Consider the following 24,762-nt stretch of genomic DNA (forward strand, 5'->3'; position numbering starts at 1 on the left):
AACTGTAAACCAAATAGAACATATTATGTTTATTTGACAACAATAAGCACATAGTATATGCCTCTCCACAGCACAAAGCTTCTTAGGAGCCCTCCAGAGAGCTTTAGTACTTTCCCCACTTACTAGCATAGACATCCAATCTGGCAACCCGTTTATATGACATTTTTTCAAACGCTAGCCATCTCACAAGCTCACTCCTGGATTGACGGCACCCCTTCATTCCTCCATATTCTTAAAATAATCTGTCTAGCTACCATTATACTAGTCTGGACCCAGCTTCTTAGGTTTTTATCCATCCCGTTTAGGATTGACCAGATCCTATTTATTCTCCCAGAATAAATAACGTTGGGCTGAATGGAACCTTGGTCACTGCAATCTGACATTGGTTATCATGTATCCGGTCCAAAATTACTGGACCTTATCACAGGCCCATAAGACATGCAGTAATATCGTCCTCTGTCTTACATTTCCAAAAATTTGGTGTGTCTTTCAGACCAATTCTAAACAATCTGGAGGGAGTCCAATTGAAACGATGCATAATCTTGAACTGAATGAGTCGCACCCTCACAGCGTGACATACAGTTGTGTTCAGAATAACAGCAGTGTGTTTAAAAAAGTGAATAATGCTCAAAATCCTTAGAATAGCTTTTAATTCCATAATATCAATGCATTGGGAACACTGCTGCACATTCAATTCCAAATCAAAACATGACCAAAAGTGAAGAAAAAGGAATATTAGGCTGTTCAAAAAAATAGCAGTATTTATATTTTTCTTTACAAACTCAAACATTTACTGTATAAACTGAAAAATGTCTCAAGGGTTTGCTTTACTTTGAATCACTGCACTAATATTTAGTTGCATAACCATTATTTCTGAGAACTGCTTCACATCTGTGTTGCATGGAGTCTACCAACTTCTGGCACCTGTGAACAGGTATTCCAGCCCAGGAAGATTGAACTACATTCCACAATTCCTCTGCGTTACTGGGTTTGGCCTCAGAAACAGCATTTTTGATGTCACCCCACAAGTTTTCTATGGGATTGAGGTCTGGGGATTGGGCTGGCCACTCCATAACATCTATCTTGTTCATCTGGAACCAAGACTTTGCTCGCTTACTGGTGTGTTTTGGGTCATTGTCTTGTTGAAAGACCCATTTCAAAGGCATTTCCTCTTCAGCATAAGGCAACATGACCTCTACAAGTATTTTGATGTATTGAAACTGATCCATGATCCCTGGTATGTGATAAATAGGCCCAACACTAGTATGAGAAACATCCCCATAACATGATTTTTGCACCACCATGCTTTACTGTCTTCACAGTGTACTGTGGCTTGAATTCAGTGCATGGGGGTCGTCGGACAAACTGTCTGCGGCCCCTAGACCCAAAATGAACAATTTTGCTCTCATCAGTCCACAGAATGTTGCCCCATTTCTCCTTTGGCAAATTTTAACCTATTCAGTACATGTCTTTTTTTCAGCAATGGGACTTTTCTAGTTGATAGCTTTGCTTCACATAGCCTTCTTCTGATCGTAACAGTACTCACAGGCAACTTTAAGTCTTCTTTGATTTTCCTGGAGCTGATCATTGGTCTGTTTTTTTCCCACGTCGTTCAGGCTTTGGATGCCATTTCAAGGCATTTGAAATCATTTTGGCTGAGCAGCCTATAATTTTCTGCACTTCTTTATATGTTTTCCCCTCTCCAATCAACTTTTTAATCAAAGTCCGCTGTTCCTCAGAGCAATGTCTGGAACAACCCATTTTGCTGAGTATTTCAGTGTGAAATGCACTATAACTAGGATACACAACATTTGCTTCCTTCCTTCCTTAAATATGGGCCATAATTGACACCTGTTTCTTCACAGAATCAATCACCTCACTAATTGAACACAACACTGCTATTATTTTGAACATGCCCCTTTCAATTACAGATTAAATGACACAGAATGAGCAGCATGCATGTCATGACTGTTGGGTCTGTTGGTTTTCTATGACTCTACAACACTTACTAGTAAATTATTTGCCATGTAGAAATATCACTTCTACCAAAAAATGTGATTTATGAGGTTAGTGATGTTGGACTGCTATTGCTTTGAACACAACTGTAGTTTTAATATTCCATCAGATTCTGTCCCACTCCTCATCATCCAGTGTAATACTCAGATCCCTTTCCAATGTCTTTTTGAGGGTTGTCCAGGCTCCATCCCCCAGGTTCTGCATAGGCATGGAATAATACTCAGAAGCCTCGTGACCTTTCCCAAAGTTCATCAACACCTTATCTGAACATTCTGGTGCCTTCGGGGTTGAAGAACTGGATCCAAAAATTCCCACTAATAGATGGCGAAGTTGCAAATATCTGAAAAATGAAGACCTAAGGATTCCAAATTGTTGTACCACATCCTCAAAGGATGGGGCAAGAACAGATTGCTCAACACAATACCAGGGTGGGGCTCAGGAGGAAGTGACCAGTGGGCCAGATGCCTTAATGTAAAAGCATAATAATAATACATATTTGGTAGACCCAAACCTCCTCTATCAATTGGTCTTTGTAATTTATTAAAATGTAGCCATTTGTTTTTTTTAACCATTCCATATAAATGTCTGTTATCCTGTCCGCACCCTGCTATGCCCTGCTACACCCTACTATGCTCTGCAGTGCCCTGCTACGCCTTGCAGTGCCCTGCTTCACCCTATACCGCCCTGCAGTGCCCTGCTACGCCATGAACTACTACAACTACTATTTCTAGTCATAGTTCCATTTAGGGCTGAACGATTTTTGAAAATAATCTAATTGCGATTTTTTTCCCAAATATTGCGATTGCGATTCGATTATTTTTTTAAGCTTTGTCTTCTGTATTATTCAACAAAGAATAATAATATAATAAATTATAGTATGAACACACAATTACACACTAGACCAGGGGTGGCGAACCTGTGGCTCTTGAGCCGTATGCGGCTCTTTGCCTGCTCCTGTGAGGCTCTTACTGTGTGGCTGGGGGCTGTGTCATTGGTTGATTGTTGTTTTTAACTTTTCTGAAACATACAGTATTTCAGATAAGTAAAAAAACACATTTGAATGCATCTGCCAATACTGCCAATACATTTGCCAGTTATTTAAAAATGGAAAATAATGCAGCAGTTTTGAGGACAGATTCTACAACCTGAGGAAAAACAGCGGCCACAGATCACCTTCCTCGTTAACCCTTTCACTGCTGAATCCGACTGTTTGAAAGCCCCTTTAGTGACAAATGATTGAGAGAGTTGCTTCGAGAGGCCACAGCTGAGTTCAAGCAAGACCTGAAAAGGACTGTGGATAACAAAGACTGTCAGGTTTCCCACTGAGTCAATCTAAGTGAGAAAAAAAACTATGAAAACTGCTATGTATTATGACTGTCATCAGATCTGGAAGACACTGTTGCTGTTGTAGTGTGGATGTGCCTGTGTTGTGTGGCTTTTTGCTATGGTGCGTTTTTTTTTTTGTGGCTCTTTATACCTAACTGGTTGGCCACCCCTGCACTAGACAGTTAAATAAGTAAAAATATAGTATATAGTATATATCTATACACACACACCAGTGTATTTGCATTTTTTTTTTTACAGTGCATAGAGAGGATCTGCCTCCAGCCCCTCCCCCTCGTGAAGTTGCGTGCTGCCGTTTGCACTTGCTCAGAGAGGCTATCGTTACGTTAGCTAGTTGCTGGTGTTCTTGCCATGGGATTAACTGTACTAATAAAACTGTTGAAACCCCGCGGCCACGCTGCTGTGAAAGCTCCCCGAGCGTCATTTATCAGTCTGACTGTTACCCCTCTCAGTGGCAGCTCCTCCACTCATATCTTTATAACGGAGCTAACCGCTAACCGGAGCTAACCGCTAATCAGAGCTAATCGTTGCTAACCGAGCCTTGAGTTCTGTGTGCCTGTATCCACTAACTGCATGTATGGACTCGAGCCAGAATAAAACCCTTAATTTTATTAAAATGGCTGTAAAAGTTTTAAACTACAACTCAGAGTTGTTTGAATGACAGAAATCAGCTCAAGGTACGGCGTAGCGTTAGCGTGCTAGTTGATGCTTTCTCTGCGGAGTGCGGACTGATTTGCTCTTGCGAGTCATGTGACCAAATCGCAGCCTTTGCGATTAGGAAATCGCGTTTTAACATATATTATCGCAAATGCAATTAATCGTTCAGCCCTAGTTCCATTATCTTTATTGTGACTATTATTGCCATTGTTGATTACACCCCCAACAGGCACGTCAGACACCGCCTACTAAGAGCCTGGATCTGTCCAAGGTTTCTCCCTAAAAATAAGATTTCCGAGGTTTCTCCCTAAAAGGGAGTTTTTCCTCACCACTGTCGCACTAAATGCTTGCTCTTTGGGGAATTACTGGAATGGTTGGGTCTTTGTAAATTATAGTGTGGTCTAGACCTACTCTATCTGTAAAGTGTCTTGAGATAACTCTTGTTATGATTTGATACTATAAATAAAATTGAATTGAAAAGCAGAGGTCTCTTTTCAGCAGCCTTCTCCTGGAATTACGACCCCCCTAGCTTTACTCTGTAAGCTGTTTTTAAAAGATTTACGTCTTCAGTAGGAACCAACGGGCTGAGAGCCACAGGGAAGACAGTGTTGTAGGACTGTCCCCAAATCAGGATTTTGTGCCCCCGCTTCCCTCCGTTTATATCACCCGTCGCTACTTCCATCACAGTTAGTTTTGTGGTTAAGTCATTTTGAGACAAGACTGTAAAGTTTACAGCCTGCCATACTGTTGTTCCTGCATTGCTCTGTGTACAATGACACATCTAAAAAAACAAAGTGCAGTGATTCAACTTGGAGTCTTCTCGACTCAGGCTCAAATCATGGACTTTTAGGGGGCACCCATACATTGTTGGTTCAAGTTGTTTTTTCATGGGATAAGTTGACAATAAGAAATATTATCAGCCTGCTGTATGAGTGACTTGTCTCAAACACTTAAGGTATCCTTAGCTAGGCACTAGATCTCAGTTACAGATGTACTGGTCTAGATTTACTGTGGCTGAAGAAAGGCAGGTTGGTTGTGTAGAACTTTATGTATGTGTGACTGTATTAGTGTGTGCAAGAGTGTTTCTGATGACACAGCACTGCTCCATCGAACTCCATCGACTTTCCCCGGAAAAATAGAGATGGAGGTTTTTCCTCCTAAGCAGGCTACAGTAGAAGTTTCTGTATAGGATTAAGAAACGTCACTCCTACCCCTCCGGCTTTCAGTAGCTTCCTACGAAACTCCTCTGTTGGGTTGTTGAAGGTGAGCTTCTCACAGCGAAGATGATTGACCGGTGGGTGGCCCTCCAGGTGGAGGAACAGGTCGTAATCAAAGCGAACTTTCTTCGGTTCTTCCTGAGAGAGAAAAAAGAGAGACTATCAGGACTTAACCACAACTATTTTCTTTTATCAACACCACTACACTGCATCACTTGAACACTGCATTTAGATCCAAACTACAAGTAATTGTTGAAGTAACTTCTTCCGGTTCTCCACAATGATAGAAATTAGTAGGTCGACAAAAATCAAATTGATATGTTTCACAGTTTAACAGTTTAACAATGACATACTAGTGTAGACATTTTCAAGCTACCCCAGTGTGAGGAAACTGCCAAAATGACACAGAGTGTCTGTGGGGGTCTGCTCTTGTTCTTACACTACCACGTTGGCATTTATCACTTTTATGACGTGTTCTATTTAGTCTTGGCATGAATGTCCTGTCTGTCTTTAACTTTGTGTCGTGTTGCTGTTGTGTCTTGACCATGGCTCTCTTTAGAATGAGACCCTGTGTCTCAATGACATTACCTGTCTAAATTAAGGTGAAATAAAACAAGGTCCACAGATGTCTAGGCCTATAAATAAACCCAAAAGCAAAAACCTCCTCATTGAAAAACTACAGCAAACTACTGTCAAACCAAAACAAACCTGGTGGAACAAGCAGATTAAGAAATAAAAAGAGACTTAAAATGAATCCAGTGTTAAAGATGTAACACATGTAGTTTGCTGGTGAGTTAAGTTGTTAAATGTACCTTATTTTTGAAGTAAACTTCAATAGGCAAGATGAAGCCAGCGTATCCAGACTCCTCTACTTTGTACGGTGGATCCTTGCACACTGAAATTAAAGAGACATTTGCCATTAGAGAGGCCATCAACCTTCAAAACAGAGAGACTGGTTTAAATTCATTTAGTTCTATAAAATGCAAAGCAGCTATTTCCATGCAAGCACTGTTGGGTGCACCGCAGCGCAACACTTGAACAGTCCTCATAACCATTATTAAAATTATCACATTTTCTCACTATTCTGGACACAAATATTAGGTGAAGAAGTGTATGAAAATATATGTGACTGTTGCCTTTGATTCTCAAAGTCTCGTCACTAAATGAACTGAGCCACTAAACCTGCATCTCCATTCTCTTGAGATCTCATTAACACCCATTTCCAATGTGATATCAACACAAAAACTGGGGCTTAAATTGTGACCAGGGCCTTTAAAGTTTGTGAATCCACCCAGCTCATGACAAGGTGAAGACCTCCCCCCTCATTCCCATGGGCCTTTAAAGACAAACAAAGTCTACTAGAGCGCAGGTGTTCTTCCCTGGAGGTGTGTGTTTGTCAGCCTGGCTCCCAGTGGACACTGCAGAAAAGTACCAATTAAGTCCATGTATGTGGAGACCTGACTGTGTTTACTGGAAGAACAGATAAAGACAGGTCTTAGCTTTGCTTCATCATTGCATAATGCCCCTCTGCATGAATGGAGGATATTTATGTCACAAGTCGATAGCAACCAGAGTGAAATGTAAACATTATGCAGGCTGAGCTGAAAAACTCTTTCCAGTGAATAAAAAAAAATAAAAGCCTCGACATTCTTTGGACATCTTATTTTAAAATGCCAAATACAAGGCTCTCTTTTAAGAATGGAAAAATGGCATTGCACCTTCAAAATATACTTTGGCACCATCAGCCCATTGCTATTGCACTACTGTATCCATGAATAGGGATGCACTGACCCCATACTGATATCGTCCGACACTGACTCAAATAGCTGGATCAGGTTCCTTTCAATTCAGTTCCATGTTTATATACTATATACCAGGGGTGGCGAACCTGTGGCTCTTGAGCCGTATGCGGCTCTTTGCCTGCACCTGTGAGGCTCTTACTGTGTGGCTGGGGGCTGTGTCATTGGTTGATTGTTGTTTTTAACTTTTCTGAAACATACAGTATTTCAGATAAGTAAAAAAAAACACATTTGAATGCATCTGCCAATACTGCCAATACATTTGCCAATTATTTTAAAATGGAAAATAATGCAGCAGAGTTTTGAGGACAGATTCTGCAACCTGAGGAAAAACAGCGGCCACAGATCACCTTCCTCGTTAACCCTTTCACTGCTGAATCAGATTGTTTGAAAGCCCCTTTAGTGACAAATGAGTGAGAGAGTTGCTTCGAGTGGCCACAACCGAGTTCAAGCAAGACCTGAAAAGGATTGTGGATAACAAAGACTGTCAGGTTTCCCACTGAGTCAATCTAAGTGAGAAAAAAAACTATGAAAACTGCTATGTATTATGACTGTCATCAGATCTGGAAGACACTGTTGCTGTTGTAGTGTGGACGTGCATGTGTTGAGTGTTTTTTTGCTATGGTGCGTTTTTTTTTGTGGCTCTTTATACCTAACTGGTTGGCCACCCCTGCTATATACAGTACATTAAATATTGGATTTTAATTCCTGTTTAATTTTTGACAAATTCCTGTTTCATGTACGTTTTCAGAATTTTAATACCGACTTGGTATCGAAGTATCGGTTCTTGTGACATCCCTAATCACGACGTCTCCCGACCATTCTCAGTTGCCAGACTAAAAGCTAGCTACCCGCCAGGCTAAGCTAAGTGAGTTAGCCTAAAGAAACCAGGGGTCTGTCCCAACTAGGGTTCAAAGCCGCAAAGCTGGAAACGTAACACTAATCAACTGGAAAAAGTCTGTGTCTGATAGAACGTGATTTACATCGATTTAAGGGTATTATATGAATACAATGGGGTTATGTGAGTCAATCAGTGTATTTAACTACCTAACTTCCCTCTCCCAAAATCACATCAAAAAGAAAGTCATTTTTATTTTGTGTGTAGATTCACTCCCCTACAAAATCACCCCAGTCATTTGAGAATTATTTATTATTTCCAAATAGAGCTATTCAAGTCATCTCGTAAGAATTACAGTATTTCTTCATATCGCAATATATAGCACACGAAAAAATATATTTCGCAATGTCAGTTTTTTCCAATATCGTGCAGTCCTAGCCAATACCCAAAGCCCAGGTATTGGTAATGAAAAAGTTGGATTGCTGCATCCCCATCCAGGAATTTGAAGGGAGGCTATAATGTCACACCTATAGTTAATTTGCTCTGGTTCGACTCAGTTGATGAGTTTGTAAACTTGGAGCAATTTCCCTTTGGTTTGGTTTGGTTTCACACCTGGAAAACTCTTAAGCATACCAAAATGTGTCATTAACCACGCAAGAACGTGTGTTCTTATTGGTCGGATGTGTCTGGGACGGGAGCAAGAAAGTAAATACAGGAAGAAGGTCCTGTGTTCTGGACATTTCCATGGTCAAACCAGCTCATTTCATTTAAATAATCAGACATTGTTTTGCGAGCGACTTTACTACGTCTGCTCTGCTCACAGAGACTTTGCTCTGCTCTGCTGCATCACAGCAAAGCACACCTGACTACAGGAGATATTTGCTCAGACTAGTGGAGTACACCTACAGTTGGTGCAGTTCGAGGTCGGATCACGTTCTCACCACAAACGAACCGCTCCAGAGTTGGAATGAAAGCGTACCGAGACCACCTCATCAAGCAGGTCTAGTATAGACTGACAAGCCAGACCCACATCAAGATGTTGGGTTACTTACTCACGTTTTCTGGAACTTTCATCCATATCTCAATGTCTTCCCCCGGAGTGCTCATTAAATCAAAATGGATCAACTTGCTCTGAGTAAACACTCATAAATGAATTCACATTTTCATCACAACTACCTAATTACCAATTATTATCAGTTATGATTATGATTATCAGTTATATATATACATAAATATATGTATAAACATACTATAATGCCATAATATTATAGACACAGTAGGCTGCTGTAGAACAAGAAACACAAAGGAAATCTCAAAGGAAAAACGTGATGAGTTTCTAAGCATACAACTGACAACTTGGCTTCCAGTGAGGCAGGAGACCTCAGGAATACCTGGAGTCATCCTCAGCACTGAGTAGGCTTTGGCACCCATCTAATCATCACTGTGTTGGATTGTTTCATGTTGGAGCCCCGCCTCTTCAGGGAGCAGCAGTGATTGATGGCTCGGCTGAGTGCGCTGAGGTCGACCTCACCGCTGGGGCCAGGCCATCCAAAACCCAATACCACTGAGAAAATATTATGGGTTAGAGTTAATTGTGCAAGTGGGTCAGGTTCAATTACAGCCAGCTAAAAGAGCCCATTCACCACCACACCTTTATATAAACCGGGTGGCGAGGGAAAAGGGCTGAACCACCCCATAATGGAAAGAAAAATTCACACTCAGGCACATACGTTGGTATGTTTCTTATTTGCATGGATCACTGGATAGACGTGATGTCATGTTGAAATATGTTCAGTGCAGCAACAGTACACAATCTAAACTAATATACTGTACTTGGATATTTTCAGATTCCTTAAATTGGCAAAACAAAGAATTGTTAACAAGACTTGTACTGAGCGGGACATTTTACTGTTTCTTGTAAGCACTCCCTGATGGAAAAACTCTGCAATGGAGACACTGTTTCTAACTGACCTCTAACATATGTTTGGCATTTATGTGCTGACATTTCTGGTTACTTATTAGCTAGTGCTGGGCAGTCTACCGCCTCAACCGGTATACCGGTCTTAATTTCCCGAATGATAGGAATTTTTGACATACCAATTCACAGCCGTGGAGAGTGCTGTAAATTCAAACTGCGAGTGAATTGCAAAAGGTTCCCCTGTTTACTGCATACCCTTCTCACTCAGGGTTGTAACGGTATAACAAAACAATTAATAACCCACAACTAACTCTCTTTAACAGGGTAGAACACCGTGGGACACAATTTGTGACACGAACAATTTGTAACACTAATAATTGTTTAAAATTTACACTGCTGAACAACACGCTGGCTAACATTATAGCTGCTAGCTAGCCGGATAGCATAAGCGTCTGTTAAGCTAGGAGAGGCTCTGGTCGCTACTGCACATTCAAGAACAGAGAAGAAAGATAGAGGATGAAGAAAGACTGGAGAAAAAGCAGAACGTGTGCCCAAGAAAGGAACCGTCTGCTGTTCCCAAGTTTTTTAATTAAACTTTAAAAAAAAATCGTACTTCATTTAGCACTGTCGATGCTGGTCGTGCTTACATTACTCTGTCACCTCAAGCATGCAGCGGATCGACATTACAAACGCAATAACAATCCACCTACGGTCCCGCTACAGACTGTCGAGTAAGACGGTTCAAAGCAGTGATTCAAACACTGGATTTAAGATATGTCTTGTCTTCTGCCAAACTAGTATCCAAACATTATACCAACCACACTGAAGCAAGCTGACAGCGGCGCTACGTTCAGTCGCCCACATTTCTACAACAACCTACCGTTACCTGTGGCCAAGGTAGTGTTTATTCAGCTATCTTACAATATTTAGTTTTGAAAAGGAAGCAATGTTAAATTTGTTGGTATATCTATTTAATTTAATTTATTTTACTACTTTGCACAATAAAAACAGTTTACACTCTGTAACTGTTTCATGCATTCTAATTTCCTTCATATATTGTATAATGTTGTGGAGCAAGCAAACTCTTTAGTAATCAAAGCTTTTAGTAAACATGATGACATTGAAATGATTTTTATATTCTATGTACTCCTGGCAGTATAATAAGCCATTATAAACCTATATAAAAGGTCCAGTCATGCAAAAGAAAGAAAATACCGTCATATACATACAGTGATACAAATGTTTGGTCATACAGCCCAGCAATATTATTAGCAGACATATATGTTCGAAGCTGAGAAAATACAAACCCTGGAGACTTAGTGGTTTAAGGTGCTGACAATAAACAGCAATGTCCCCAGTTCTTGTCCAGCCAGGGACGTTTGTTGCATTTAATTCCCTATCTCTCTCATTTTCTCTTTCAAGTAACACAGAACTAATTGTCAAAAATGTTGCATTACACCTAAGTAGCCACAACTGTCACATCATATATTGCAACCTGCAAATAGCCATTAATGTTAAAACAGTGCTTGATGCAGTCGCTCCAATTAAAACCAGGAAACCTACAATAAAGGCTGGAAAGATAGAATTACTGAACTAATTTTAGCATGTTTTAAAAGGTAGCACCTCCCTGACCTGTAAACAAATAAGTTATTAAAAAATATAAAATTTAGCAATACCACTTCAGCACTGAACACTGTCTGACTACTGTCCAAACTCTCAAGTGGTGTTGTAACTCAACATAAATAGAATCTTTCCCTCTCCACAGATGTCAAGTGACAGGTCAAGTTATGGTTAAAATGAGAGAAAATGCTCGTAGCTTTATGAAGACACAAGAGAAAGCCAGCTAATGTGAAGGGGAAGTCAGTGCAGCGTCTTGGCTGGGGTTCAGTAGTTCAGGTTGAAAAGGTTACCATTATCTGAAGGAGCGTCTGAGAGGCCGAGATGCACAATACAACCACTGACCTGTAACAGAAAACCTGCCAGTGGTCACAGAAGCTTTCAAAGAGGGACAGGGCCGTGTCGTTCATTAACAAGGCCTTGGTTTAAACCAAGATGCCAATCACAGAACAATGCCAGTCACTATGTATTTGCCCTTCTAAACAGACTGGTTTGTAATGAGGCCAGGCTAGACGACAGGACTGACCATAAAACAAAAGACAAGACAAGACAATTAGTAATTCTTTAGTGAGGCTTGTGGCTCAAATATGAGCTCTTTCCACTCGCTGATTCATCTCAGCATCATATGCAGCCTAGAGAAAGAACAAGCATGGTTATCTAATAATTTAATTGAATATTTATATCAAGCAGAGAACACTGACAAGTTTAAATTTGTTTGTTGTGCTGTTCTTTGTGCCAAAGAAACAAACATCTTCATTATAAGAAAATTACTCAACTGTTTGAAAAGAAAACCGCTTGAAACGCCTGTTTAGCCTGCTATACAACTACCTATACTGTAGTATAGGGTTGGGCGATGTCCCCTAAATTAAACTAATACGCGCAGATACCGTGGGTGCACGGAAAATACTGAGCATCCACGTGTTCCAGACTGCCAGTAGGCTACATTTATTTAAAATTAAACATTGCAGTTGTTGCTAAGTGGAGCGTGTGAGCGCTGATTGCGGTTACGTGTCAGTTAAACTTCTCTTCTCCAAGCCCATCTGTATTTGTGAGAAGCGGCGCTGTCCTGAGTTGAGTTGACTTTACAGCTTTATTAACGAGTTAATAGGCGTGTTTGTTCGTGTCGGCCGTTGTCCATTTCCTAAGGTTCTGAAATTTTTTTTTTTTTTTTTTTTTTTAAAAAAGGGTGTGCGCCCGTGAGCACGCACTGAGGAAAACATAAATCGGCGCCTATGATAGAGGAAGACTGACAGCTCTAATATACATATTATAATTTATTTACAAGACTGTCAAGGGAGACGGGTATCTCTCTGCCCTGTCAAACGCTGCTTTCCCTCTCCTTTGCCTGCTCCGTGGCCGGTGTGTATGAGTGACAGCCTGATCAGCAAGCTTGATACGTTACGCCCGCAATCTCTTGTGGAGCATTATAACTTCGAAAAACTACAGGTTCCAGTTAATCTTATAATGGATATGTGTGTTGTGTTATTTAAACAAACGATCGGGGAACTAAACGCCTCTTGTCCGCGAGTCTCCTGATGGAGCTCCAGCCAGCTCACAGTGGGTCTGTGAAGGTGGACAGGCCGATCAGCATGCCAGCGACCCCAACAGGCACCGGCCGGCTGTCACGTCAGACTGTGGAGCTTCTGAAATCTGACACAGTCGGACCAAATTTGCAATTAGCCATCCATTTTTGTAAAGCAGCCTATATTTGAGCTCTACACAGTTGATTTCTCGCATAAAAAAGTCTCAGAAGTGAATTTAGACCAGCGTCACATCAGTTAAGTTAACTTTAACCAGCCCAGTTCTAGAAAAACAGACTTAACTTAACATACCGGCTATCTGGGAGTTCCAGGTGAACTCAAGGAAGACATTACTGTACGTTAGCTGTGTGCTGATGCCAGGCTGCAGAGCAGTCCAGAAGGATTGTAACCGTGGATTTCCACAGGATGCGGAACGTCTGCGGACCGGCTCCGTTGCGGAACGGCTACGTGCTCCGCCGTCCGTCAATACCCACCAGGTCCGGTGTTTTTTTGTGTGTGTGATCCGCGAGTTCACGTATGTTTGCGCGATATAACAGGATGTAGTTTCTATAAATAGAACTAGGGCTGAACGATTTTTGAAAATAATCTAATTGCCATTTCTTTCCCAAATATTGCGATTACGATTCGATATTCGAATATTTTTTTAAGCTCTTTGTCTTCTGCATTATTCAACAAAGAATAATATAATTATGTATAGTATGAACACACAATTACACACTAGACAGTTAAATAAGTAAAAATATAGCACACACACACACACGTTTTTTTTACAGTGCACAGAGAGGAGCTGCCTCCAGCCCCTCCCCCTCGTGAAGTTGCGTGCTGCCGAGTGCACTTGCTCAGAGAGGCTATCGTTACGTTAGCTAGTTGCTGGTGTTCTTGCCATGGGATTAACTGTACTAATAAAACTGTTGAAACCCCGCGGCCACGCTGCTGTGAAAGCTCCCCGAACGTCATGTATCAGTCTGATTGTTACCCCTCTCAGTGGCAGCTCCTCCACTCCATATCTTTATAACGGAGCTAACCGCTAACCGGAGCTAACCGCTAATCAGAGCTAACCGCTAATCAGAGCTAACCGCTAATCAGAGCTAATCGTTGCCAACCGAGCCTTGAGTTCTGTGTGCCTGTATCCATTAACTGCATGTATAGACTCAAGCCCGAATAAAACCCTTCATTTTATTAAAATGGCTGTAAAAGTTTTAAACTACAACTCAGAGTTGTTTGAATGACAGAAATCAGCTCAAGGTACAGTGTAGCGTTAGCATGCTAGTTGATGCTTTCTCTACGGAGTGCAGACTGATTGCTCTTGCGAGTCATGTGACCAAATCGCAGCCTTTGCGATTAGGAAATCGCGTTTTAACATATATTATCGCAAATGCAATTAATTGTTCAGCCCTAGTTCCATTATCTTTATTGTGACTATTATTGCCATTGTTGATTACACCCCCAACAGGCACGTCAGACACCGCCTACTAAGAGCCTGGATCTGTCCAAGGTTTCTCCCTAAAAATAAGATTTCCGAGGTTTCTCCCTAAAAGGGAGTTTTTCCTCACCACTGTCGCACTAAATGCTTGCTTGAGTTTTAACATATCGCGATATTATCGAAAATGCAATTAATCATTCAGCCCTAAACAGAACCACAAAACCAACAACAGTTTGTTTCCATCCAGAGGAGTAGAGGGGAAACAACTCTGTGCTGTGTTTTCAAGGTGTAGTGCAGGAAAATATGACCCGCCGTGAGCACGGTGTATTTTATTTTGAAAAGTAACCGGATGTTTTATTTTGTTTCTGTGCTCGACTTCCTGTCCCGCACAATCAGAATTGTGCTGAATTGCTGCGGAGCTCTCCGTCGTCCGTCAAAAATAGAAGCTCTGCGTATCTGCTCCGGAGTAGGGACGCAGACGTCCCGCAGTCAGTGGAAATACACACATTGACTTTAATGGAAACCTAATGACTCCGTCGACGTTCCACAGACGTTCCGCATCCAGTGGAAACTGCCGGTAAAACATTCCTTGTAACGGATTGGACAGCTTTTGTCAAAGAATGCTGTTGCTAAGTAACAATGTACAATGCTTATTGGAGTCACGTTACATTACTGCTAATGAATCCCCAACATTTATGGATTTTGCTGCTTCATAATAAAAACATTCAAATACCAAAATAACGGAGGACTTTTATTGTGAAGAACTTATAGAAAAAGAAATCGTTCACAGCCGGGGCTTGACTACGCATATTTCCGTCAACTCCAGACTTTTTTCGAGTAGTTTTCAGCGCTAGTCCATGACACCATTAGTACATCACTTGTCACTTTTCTTTTCATAAGGCACACTCTGGGAAAATGAAGTTTGCAGTGAGCTTTGTTTCGGGGCTGGAGCTTTTTCGGGTTGTCAATGGTTTGCGGCTGGGGCTTCTGCAGTGCGCAGTTTCACACACTCTGCAGTTTATGCCACTGTTTTAGGTAGTGAAAAAGATTTGTAGTGCTTCCACCCCTGGCTGTAACTTGTTTATGGCACTCCCTACATGTAACGTGATTTTGTTGCTCATCTGATACTTTGAATCCGAACCATCTCCAAATTACTGAGCCACTGCTTTTTCTTTTACTAACCAATTCCTCCTCCGCACGCTCCGCAGACGTTGTTGCTTCCTCCATGTTTATTGAAGAGTGGCTGAGTGTCTGTTCCTGCCCCTCCCCCCTCTGTGCATGAAAGGGAAGGGGCGGGGCGCGGGGACCAGTGCAGAGAGCTCCGCCGGGTCAGCAGCTTGCTTGGAGCAAGGATCACAGCGCAAATTTGAACTATATCGATATATGCGATATGGTCTAATTCCATATCACGTTTAAAAATATATCGATATAATTGTTAATATCAATATATCGCCCAGCCCTACTAGTAATATTACAACTTCATTCTCATTATAATACAACTTTTTTCCTTAAAATATTATGACTTTCCCAACTGCTCAGAGAACACAGATATGTAACATGTTTTTAATGTGCAGAAAGTTGTGAACGTGAGCAGAAATCGTAGCAGGAGGCGTTCCCTCCAGGGCAGATGCACACCCTTACCTTTACCCACAGTATTCATTTGCATTTTCTCATTTATTGTTCTATTTAATGCATTTGTACTATTGAGCAAAGCAAAAATGTATTTTGAAAAGATTTTTTTTTATATTTAATTTTGTTAAACGTACAATATGTAACTTTCTGCCGCTAGGGGTCTCTCAAGTGGATTGTAAACACAGACATTTGATGACGTAGGGAAGTTGCGTGGAATTATGGGAGTTTTTATTGCTAAACGCTAATTGTTGATTAGAATGCATCTGTTCATGGACGAGTTTACCCATTCAAGTTTATTCACATTATGTTTAGTAACGTTTATTCATATCATGCTAATAAAATAGCTGCAGTTTCCCCAACATAATTACGTTTTTCTTGATTCAATCTGTATTGGTAGCTGGCTGACCAGTTAGCTAGTGAGCCGGCAAGCTAACATTAGCGGCTAACGTTAGCAGGTTTTACCACACTATCACAGTATATTTCACATGCCAATGTCACCTTTTGGATTTTACCGGGCGGACGGGGTTTGTTCTAACGCTAGCTACTCAACGAGGCTGAGAGACGGGTGTGGGTGGGGATTGCAGGGGGACTCTCCGCGGCGGCGATGATGTTCGATTGCTGTTGTTAGCAACAGCAGAACATCTCCCAGCTGCCCGATCTCCCCCTTCACTTTTCTGTAATCTCAACTATTCGTTTTGGTGCTTAACAAACCTGTTGTCGGGTTAATTTAGCTAGCTAACTGTAAAGACAGCTAAACGCGAAGGTGGGAGAAATTCGGCAGGGAGGAGATTTTCGGTACAAACACCGTTAGCGTTTACGGAGACGTAGCTAGCTAGCTAACATTATGGATGGCCGATGTTGTGACTAGGATGCCTGGGTCTGATATTCTCTGTTTCCCGACGCTTCATTAAACTGCCGTTAGCACCCGGCACCGGCTGGGGCTAACGGTAACTAGCTATTGCTACATGTACCGGCTGTGTTGTCAGCTATCATCCCGAATGATGTCTCTTTGTGCCGGGGGAGTGAGGCAGGCAGAGCGGAGTGTGCTAGCTGGCTAAATTAGCATTAGATTAATCGTCTATCTATACAGCTAACGTTAACGTTACTAGTGAACTTTGAAGTGAACTAGTGAATTCGTGGGTTAGCGCAGTGCTGCTTTTATCCATGGTCAAAACAATCATACTACCAAAGCCCGTCTACGGAAAGCCGTTCCACTCCCTATTAAGCCCCATTGTACCTACTTTGGTTGCAGTTCCACCAGAGTTCCACTGGGGGTGATCACGGTCCAGTGCAAAATGAATGGGACCCTATGGAGCTAGACGGCTAAATTTGTCTCTTTTGCCTGATTGTCGATGAGAAATCTCAGATTTGATTGTAGTTTTTGCAAGTTCAACATGGATTATAGGTCGAAAGTTGAATGAACGAGTACTTATGCCCTTTCGATTTGTTACAGGTTGAGTCGTTGTTGCCCATAAAACGCTAGCATTCTGCTAATGAATGCTGATTGGTCAGTGAAGGACAGATTACGATCGGAGATCCCGCTTGACGGCATCCGAAGCAGAACCAGAATGCCAGAGTGAATATTTCTGCGTGGTCTTTAAAACATTAGCAAACCTCTTTCTAGCATGTGTATTAACAGGGAGAGCCTGACCTGTCAGTTGTGTTGTCGATGCCTCGAGAGAAAAAAGGAAGCGACTCAGAGCTTGCCGTAAAGCAGAATCTCTGGTCGTATATGTGTATGATGTCATTGACATTTTAAAAGGCTTTTTAGAACAAAAAAGCCACTTTAAAAAAATCTAACACCCAGCAGTGTGTATTTTCTTAGCCTCCCCTTTCAAATGCAACATTCAAATTACTAGACAAAAAATTATATCCTGTGAAAAGTGGATTTTGAGGGGTATAGCTCCATAGAGTCCCATTCATTCTGCACTGGCCTGTGAGCGCCCCCTATTTGGAACTCTGGTGTAACTGCAACCAGTTCAGAAGCCGGAAGTAACGAGAGAGTGGAACTTCTTCCCTTATTAGAAATTCTTTGATACTACTAATAACTTTATGAGCGTGTTGAACGATGTAACCCTATGATGTTATCCACCAAGCATTAGCTAGCATTAATGTTAGTTACTTGTCAACCAGCACATACATTGTAGTAACATTAAGCTGGATTAATACTGATATGTATCAATAAATAAGGTTTCTGCTGTATTACTGTGTTGCAAAGTGGCATGTTATTAATCACAAAATGATGCATTTTGGCAGAAAAAGCAGTGTTACCAGTATTTTTTCCGTGAGACGTATGATTTACAATTACTCTCGAACGTAGCATCTGGGTGCCCATGTTTTGACGGAAGTTACGAGTAACTAGATGGTGAAAGGTTATGACGCCACTGACGGGCGACTAGCTAAATCAAACATGACGTGTCTGAAAATAAAATAACAGATTTCCCTGGGATTGCCATTTGATGGAAATATTTGGGATAGTATAACTACACAACTCAAAAAAATATATAACATAGGTATGGTCGTTTTTAGACATTTTAATGCAGAAAAGTTACATATTGTACCTTTAAATATGAAGTTATTTTATAAAAAGTACTGAACATTGTTTGTTTATGTATTTCTTCTTATGCTTATTAACTTTGTAGTTGAGAAATACACAATATGAAAATGTTTGTATTTTGTGCATTTTCCTTGATAATCAAGCAAGTAAACTCATGATACCATTATATCCGAATCGCAACATTGTAAATTGTAATGGCAGTATGACTTTTCCTCCTAATGGTGCAGCTCTAATTCCTACATGCATGTTGAATCCGCAGAGAGAACTCTCCACACAACCTTACATTAATCAGCTAACAATAAGATCCTAGAACACAAACAGGGTCCAGATTAATCTGCCAGACTAAAGTGCACAACGCAAGAAACATTCAAGTGTGTGTTGTAAGCCATCTCACTAGATAAGTGACCCAACAGGTGGCAAGTCGGGGACAGTTAAAAAATAACAAACCAGGTTATAGGCCGAATTGTCTTTCCACCCCACCAGTACCCAAACCAGCAGCAAGTAAAGCATGAAAAAAATATACATAAACAACAACACCATATGCATCCTAGACTATAACCACATAGGTGTGAAGCCGCACCCACGTCAAGGGACCAAAAACAGATCAGAGAATTAGAGGAGTGGAGTGAGGGGTGGGGTGAAAATTCTGGGGATGCTCCTGATAGCAGGATCCAGACAACAGCACACACAGGGAGACCAGGTGCTACCAACACACTCCCAGACCTCCCTTGAGAACCATTATGTGTTTGTGTTCCGACGTTTGATCTTCCCAAGGGCTCTTTTATGTAGTCACCCATCTTACAAGATCTAACTGTGCAGCTATTGCTACATATCGCTTCTACTATTAGAAATTGCCATACTAATGGTGCTTGGTAGTGGGAATGGCCAATATGGATAAATTCCTATATTATGGTACTGTATATGTGACTTTAGATTACAATATGGATATACATGTTGAGACGTAATACATTTTCTGGAAAATACTGTCAATAGGGATTTTATCGATACCAATACGAATACTGCTCATCAATACAGATACTAAACTACTATCTATAATTTGGTGAAAAAAATGCAGACTTTTACTTTTTTGCAGAAATAGATTATTTTTTTTCCTGTGAGGAAGGAGTAATTACTACAAATGTCTGGTCTAACAATTCTAAAGAAACAAAATTAGTTCTATCTGGTCAGAACAGCTCACACTAAATTCCGCCGAGCAGCTTGTCACTAAAATGAGAATAGCTGATCCACCTTAAGTTACTGTACAGACACTGCTCTGCTACGTTCACAGCTCTAACCTTACCGCCTAATATTTACCACACACACGCTTACATTATACACAAAATTTCCTCAAAGGAGTTTGTTACTTGTTGTGTAGCTTACACATTTTAGTTTAAAATCATTCCCAGATGATTAGACCCGGCGGCATTAAATAATAACAATCGTTTCATCATCAGTATCGTTTGTCCAGGAACTTATCAGTACTGAGCAGTCCAGAACCGGTACCAGTTTAGTACCGCTTCTCAATATCCATACCTAATAGTCAATGGATAAAATAAAAGAACAGGAATGTGTGTGGCTAATCCAGCTGTCTGATACTGAGATTTTGAGGCTGAAACACATAGGCTGAAGATATTTCAGAGGTTGAAAACCCCTTAACATGCAGTTGCTTGCTGTATAGGCCAGTCATTACAAACTAATGCTGTGCAGTCAAACATTGCTCATACCCTTAGAATTTTATTTTCAATCCTAGCAGAGATCTCAAAGTTTCTAACGATACCAAAAACGTCACTAATGTGTATAAAATGATGAACGAGATGTCTATATTTCCATGTGACAGAATAGTGCAGCCATCATAATTGGTTTTACACACAAATGGAACATAATGTGTCTATATTTCTTTTTAATTAAACTATCGATATACAGGAAACAACTTAATGACCGTCAGTGAGATATTGGCAGTTTCATTTTTAAGGCTTTCTGTTTTCATTTCGTGTTTCCCTCCCCCTGCGTCCTCTGATAACAGCTGACAGTAGATTGACGTTCCACAGCGCTGTGCTCCAAAAAACTGAAGAAACAACAACAATCCCAGAGGGAAAGCTCTCCGTCTCGTCTGCGACTCACACAATCCTATGCCGTGTGTGCGCAGCTAGTGTAGCCAGTTAAAACATATATTTTGCGGCACATACGCTCCGCTAACGGTCCACATGCGTTACACGTTCATTGTAGCAGCACCCCCACCCCCACCCCTCAACAAGTTATTGGGGGAGAGTCACCACCCCCGCCCCCCCCTGGAAAAAATCCTAGGGGAATCACTGCAAAGAGAGAGCAGCTCACAACACTCACACAAGCATTTGTTTTTACGAGGTAAATAGTTATATAACAGCCTATATGTATTTTTTTTATGTGTTTATTTATATGTTATTTTTTTCATTGATGAAAAGGGAGACCATGGATGGTTTAGTGATTCCTGACTCAAAGCTACAGCTCTGGTGTTTTGGGGTGCTGCTGTAAATAAAAGACAAATGTTTTATGGCAGAGGCGAGAGAGAAAGGGTGAAAGAGCTGCCAACAGACAGCCCATATAAACCATGCTTCAATAAACCACTTCCTCCAACCTTCTTTCATTGACTCAACCCAGGGAGCACCGGCATTTACAGCTCAGTTCCTGCTATGTGGTGGTGGCTGCCCCGTCTGCACCCCCCCCACCCCCCTTTGATGCCAGCAGCATCCAGCTTGCAGCTTTCATGGTTCCTGCTTTCTTTGTGTTGCATCTGTTAAGTAGGTATGATTCTGAGGAATCGTAAAACAATTACTGACAAATTCCTGCAGCTCTTTGATTTCTGCCACACCATGGAAGAGGGGCAACATGGACCCTTTCCCCAAATTGTGGGGTATTTTATCCAAAAACGCTGCAAATACAACCTTACGTTTAATCCCTTATGTACACATCAACTCAGAAACTGCAGCAAGTCAGAAAATTCTCTCTCAACTTCCAGCTGCTGTATCACACAAACTGGATGTGTTCTGTGGGTAGTTTTCAGTATTTTTAGTAAAACTGGCCCCTGACATCCTGAAGTAGATGTTGCAGCATTTCTGCAGATCCTGTACCAGCATTTTGTGAAATAGTCCCTGCTTCTGGCCCCATTTTGTGTTATAATTTAAATTTGTTGCATTTGTGTTTTTTTTAATCATTACTTTATTAGCCTGATTGGGTGGGGAGAAAGCTATGCCTCTCCAGCTTCTCCAGTAGCTCTGGGTATATGTCCTGCACTGACTTGAGTGTGAGGTAAACTAAAATCGTGTCTCCCCAATCTGGCAACCAGGTCAGATCGTTTCAGATATCTCACGAGTCCTTTATAACGTCAGTTATAACGGCCCACGTATTAAAAAATTGTCGGGTTTAAAATCGGGCTCAGGCTCATAATTCCAGTTAATGTGTCGGGCCGTGCCGGGCTCGGACACAACGTACACAGGCTCAGGTAGGGTCGGGCTTGATTTTTTGGGCCCGATCTAAGCTTTACTCCCAAGCATGTGCGATTATCAACATAGTGACATGGAATGTAGTAGCCCAACAGTACGTTAGTCATTTGATTCGTTTTAATGCCCCGCTACGACTTAACATTAAGTATCATCAAACGCTGTCAGTTGGCAGGGTTATTTTTTTGGTTTACCATCATTATGAGTGACCCAATCGATTACAGACAGTTATATTAGACACTCTGCAACTTCCCTTATGTTGGATTTATTTGATACATCTGATTTCATGTTGCTAAAATTGCACTTTTTTACTGTAAGATTAAATGGAGAAGAGCTTGGATGTTAAACAAGAGCTTATTCATTATTTTACCTACTACTGTTAAAAAAAGCAAATACAGGCTACTCTTTTTGCACTTGCTCTGTTTACTTTAAGTTTTTATTTTTGTATTCCTCCTTTATTTTGTTGTTGGATTGATAGCCTACATCTGGTGTTAATAAATAGAGATTTGAACCTTATTGAAATTAGTTTTGTGTAAATTGTTAATAATTAAGCAATGGGAAAATAATTGCTAATTGAAAAATTAATCGTTAGATTAATCGAAAAATTAATCGTTAGATTAATCGAAAAATTAATCGTTAGATTAGTTGACTAATCGAAAAAATTATCGCTAGATTAATAGCTTAAAAAATAATCGTTTGGGACAGCCCTACTGTCGACCAAATAACATTGGTACTACAGAGTACTGATTTACGTTAAATCAATCAGGGCAAATATGGGTATCTGAAAGCACATCTGGGTGAGAGAGAAGAGTAAAACACTTGAGGTCGAGGTCATGCCTGTGAGATGCAGCTAAGACACAAGCCTGCATGGAGCAGTGCCGACAGCTGTATAGATTAAAATCTGAGAGTATCTGGTGTGGGAGATGTGTTTCTGATACGCTTGCCGACTTTTAGTCACTGCAACAACTTTTTTTTTTTTTTTTTTTTTTTTTTTTTTTTTACAATGGAACTAAAAAGGTTCCTTCAGCTTTATTCTGCATTTCCACCACGGTATAAAGATCTAGGAATATCAGGTAAATTATTTGGCTGACGTATGAAAACGCAACATGACGGGACGAGGGATGCTGGTGGTTGCAGCAGTAAACACACTCAGCCTGCAGCTTGCCTGTCTGTTTCATCGGAAAAACACATTGAAAAAACTGCTGCATACCGCTCACTTTTTGTCACCTAAATTATACCATAACGTCCGCCGAAAAGACCGGCAGCTCACGGTGCCCTGTCTCCGGTTCAAAGCCCCCTATTCTCAGGTGAGTGAACTACCAACTGTCACTGATACGACAAAGCTCTGTAGCTGTAGCCGGCATCACGGCTTTTCGAGCTCTTCCACTCCTCCAGAAGCCATCAACTGCTTTTAACATGCTGCGTTAACGTGAACAGAACATTGCGTTGCCTGTATATTTTCACGGCAACCCTCCATAGAGATTTATCAGCCTACTTTAAGTAACAGCGACGGTAAACATTTATTTCACACTATTATTATGGTTAAACTTTGCAATAAATCTGCGGTTCACATGCATTCCAACCCAAGTGTTGATCTGTACGGACCACGGATAAACTATGTTCCGTTACACCACTACCTATAATACACCATTTTCAGAAGCCCGGGGCCCCCGTCTGGAGCCAGGCCCAGATGGAGGGCCCGTCAGCGAGCGCCTGGTGGCCGGGTTTGCCACGGAGCACAGCCCGAAAAAGCAACGTGGCACCTCTCTCTCCATCCCATGGGCCCACCACCTGTGGGAGGAACCGCTGGGGTCGGGTGCGCTGCCACATAGGTGGCGGTGAAGGTCAGGGGCCTCGACTGACCAGACCCGGGCAGCAGAGGCTGGCTCTGGGGACGTGGAATGTCACCTCTCTGTGGGGGAAGGAGCCGGAACTTGTGCGGGAGGTGGAGCGCTACCAGTTGGATCTGGTGGGGCTTACCTCCACGCACAGTCTCGGTTCTGGAACCATACTCCTGGATAGGGGTTGGACTCTTTTCTTCTCCGGAGTTGCCCAGGGTGTGAGGCGCCGGGCGGGTGTGGAGATACTCACAAGCCCCCGGCTGAGCGCCACTACGTTGGAGTTTACCCCGGTGGACGAGAGGGTCACCTCCCTACGCCTGCGGGTTGTGGGGGGGAAAACTCTGACTGTTGTTTGTGCATATGCATCAAACAAGAGTTCGGAGTAGCCTATTCGGCTTTCTTGGAGACCTTGAATGGAGTCCTGTATGAGGCTCCAGTGGGGGACTCAACGCGCACGTGGGCAATGATGGAGATACATGGAGAGGCGTGATTGGGAGGAACGGCCTCCCTGATCTAAACCAGAGTAGTTGTCTGTTATTGGACTTCTGTGCTAGTCATGGATTGTCTATAACAAACCATGTTCGAACATAGGGATTCTCATAAGTGTACCTGGTATCAGAGCACCCTAGGCCGAAGGTCAATGATCGATTTTATAATCGTTTCATCTGATCTGAGACCGTATGTTTTAGACACTGAGGTGAAGAGAGGGGCGGAGCTGTCAACCGATCACCATCTAGTGGTGAGTTGGGTCAGGGGGTGGGGGAAGATTCTGGACAGACCTGGTAAGCCCAAACGGGTAGTGCGGGTAAATTAGGAACGTCTGGAGGAGGCCCCTGTCTGACAGACTTTCAACTCACACCTCCGGCGGAGCTTTTCGTGCATCCCT

At 41.7% G+C, this 24,762-nt stretch overlaps 1 protein-coding gene across 2 annotated transcripts in view; it reads right to left on the minus strand.

The window, feature by feature from the left end:
* The window catches only part of mllt3 (MLLT3 super elongation complex subunit), a 99,889-nt gene that overhangs the window by 53,751 nt on the left and 21,376 nt on the right, over nt 1–24,762 (minus strand). For both annotated transcript variants that reach the window (XM_031299781.2, XM_031299780.2), the window contains exons 3-4: nt 6,047–6,129; nt 5,229–5,372 (exon numbers count right to left, since the gene is read on the minus strand). In XM_031299781.2, coding sequence (XP_031155641.1) covers nt 5,229–5,372; nt 6,047–6,129 — 227 coding nt within the window. The remainder of the gene's footprint in view (nt 1–5,228; nt 5,373–6,046; nt 6,130–24,762) is intronic.

Source organism: Sander lucioperca, chromosome 17, assembly GCF_008315115.2.
Source record: "Sander lucioperca isolate FBNREF2018 chromosome 17, SLUC_FBN_1.2, whole genome shotgun sequence".
NCBI lineage: Eukaryota > Metazoa > Chordata > Actinopteri > Perciformes > Percidae > Sander > Sander lucioperca.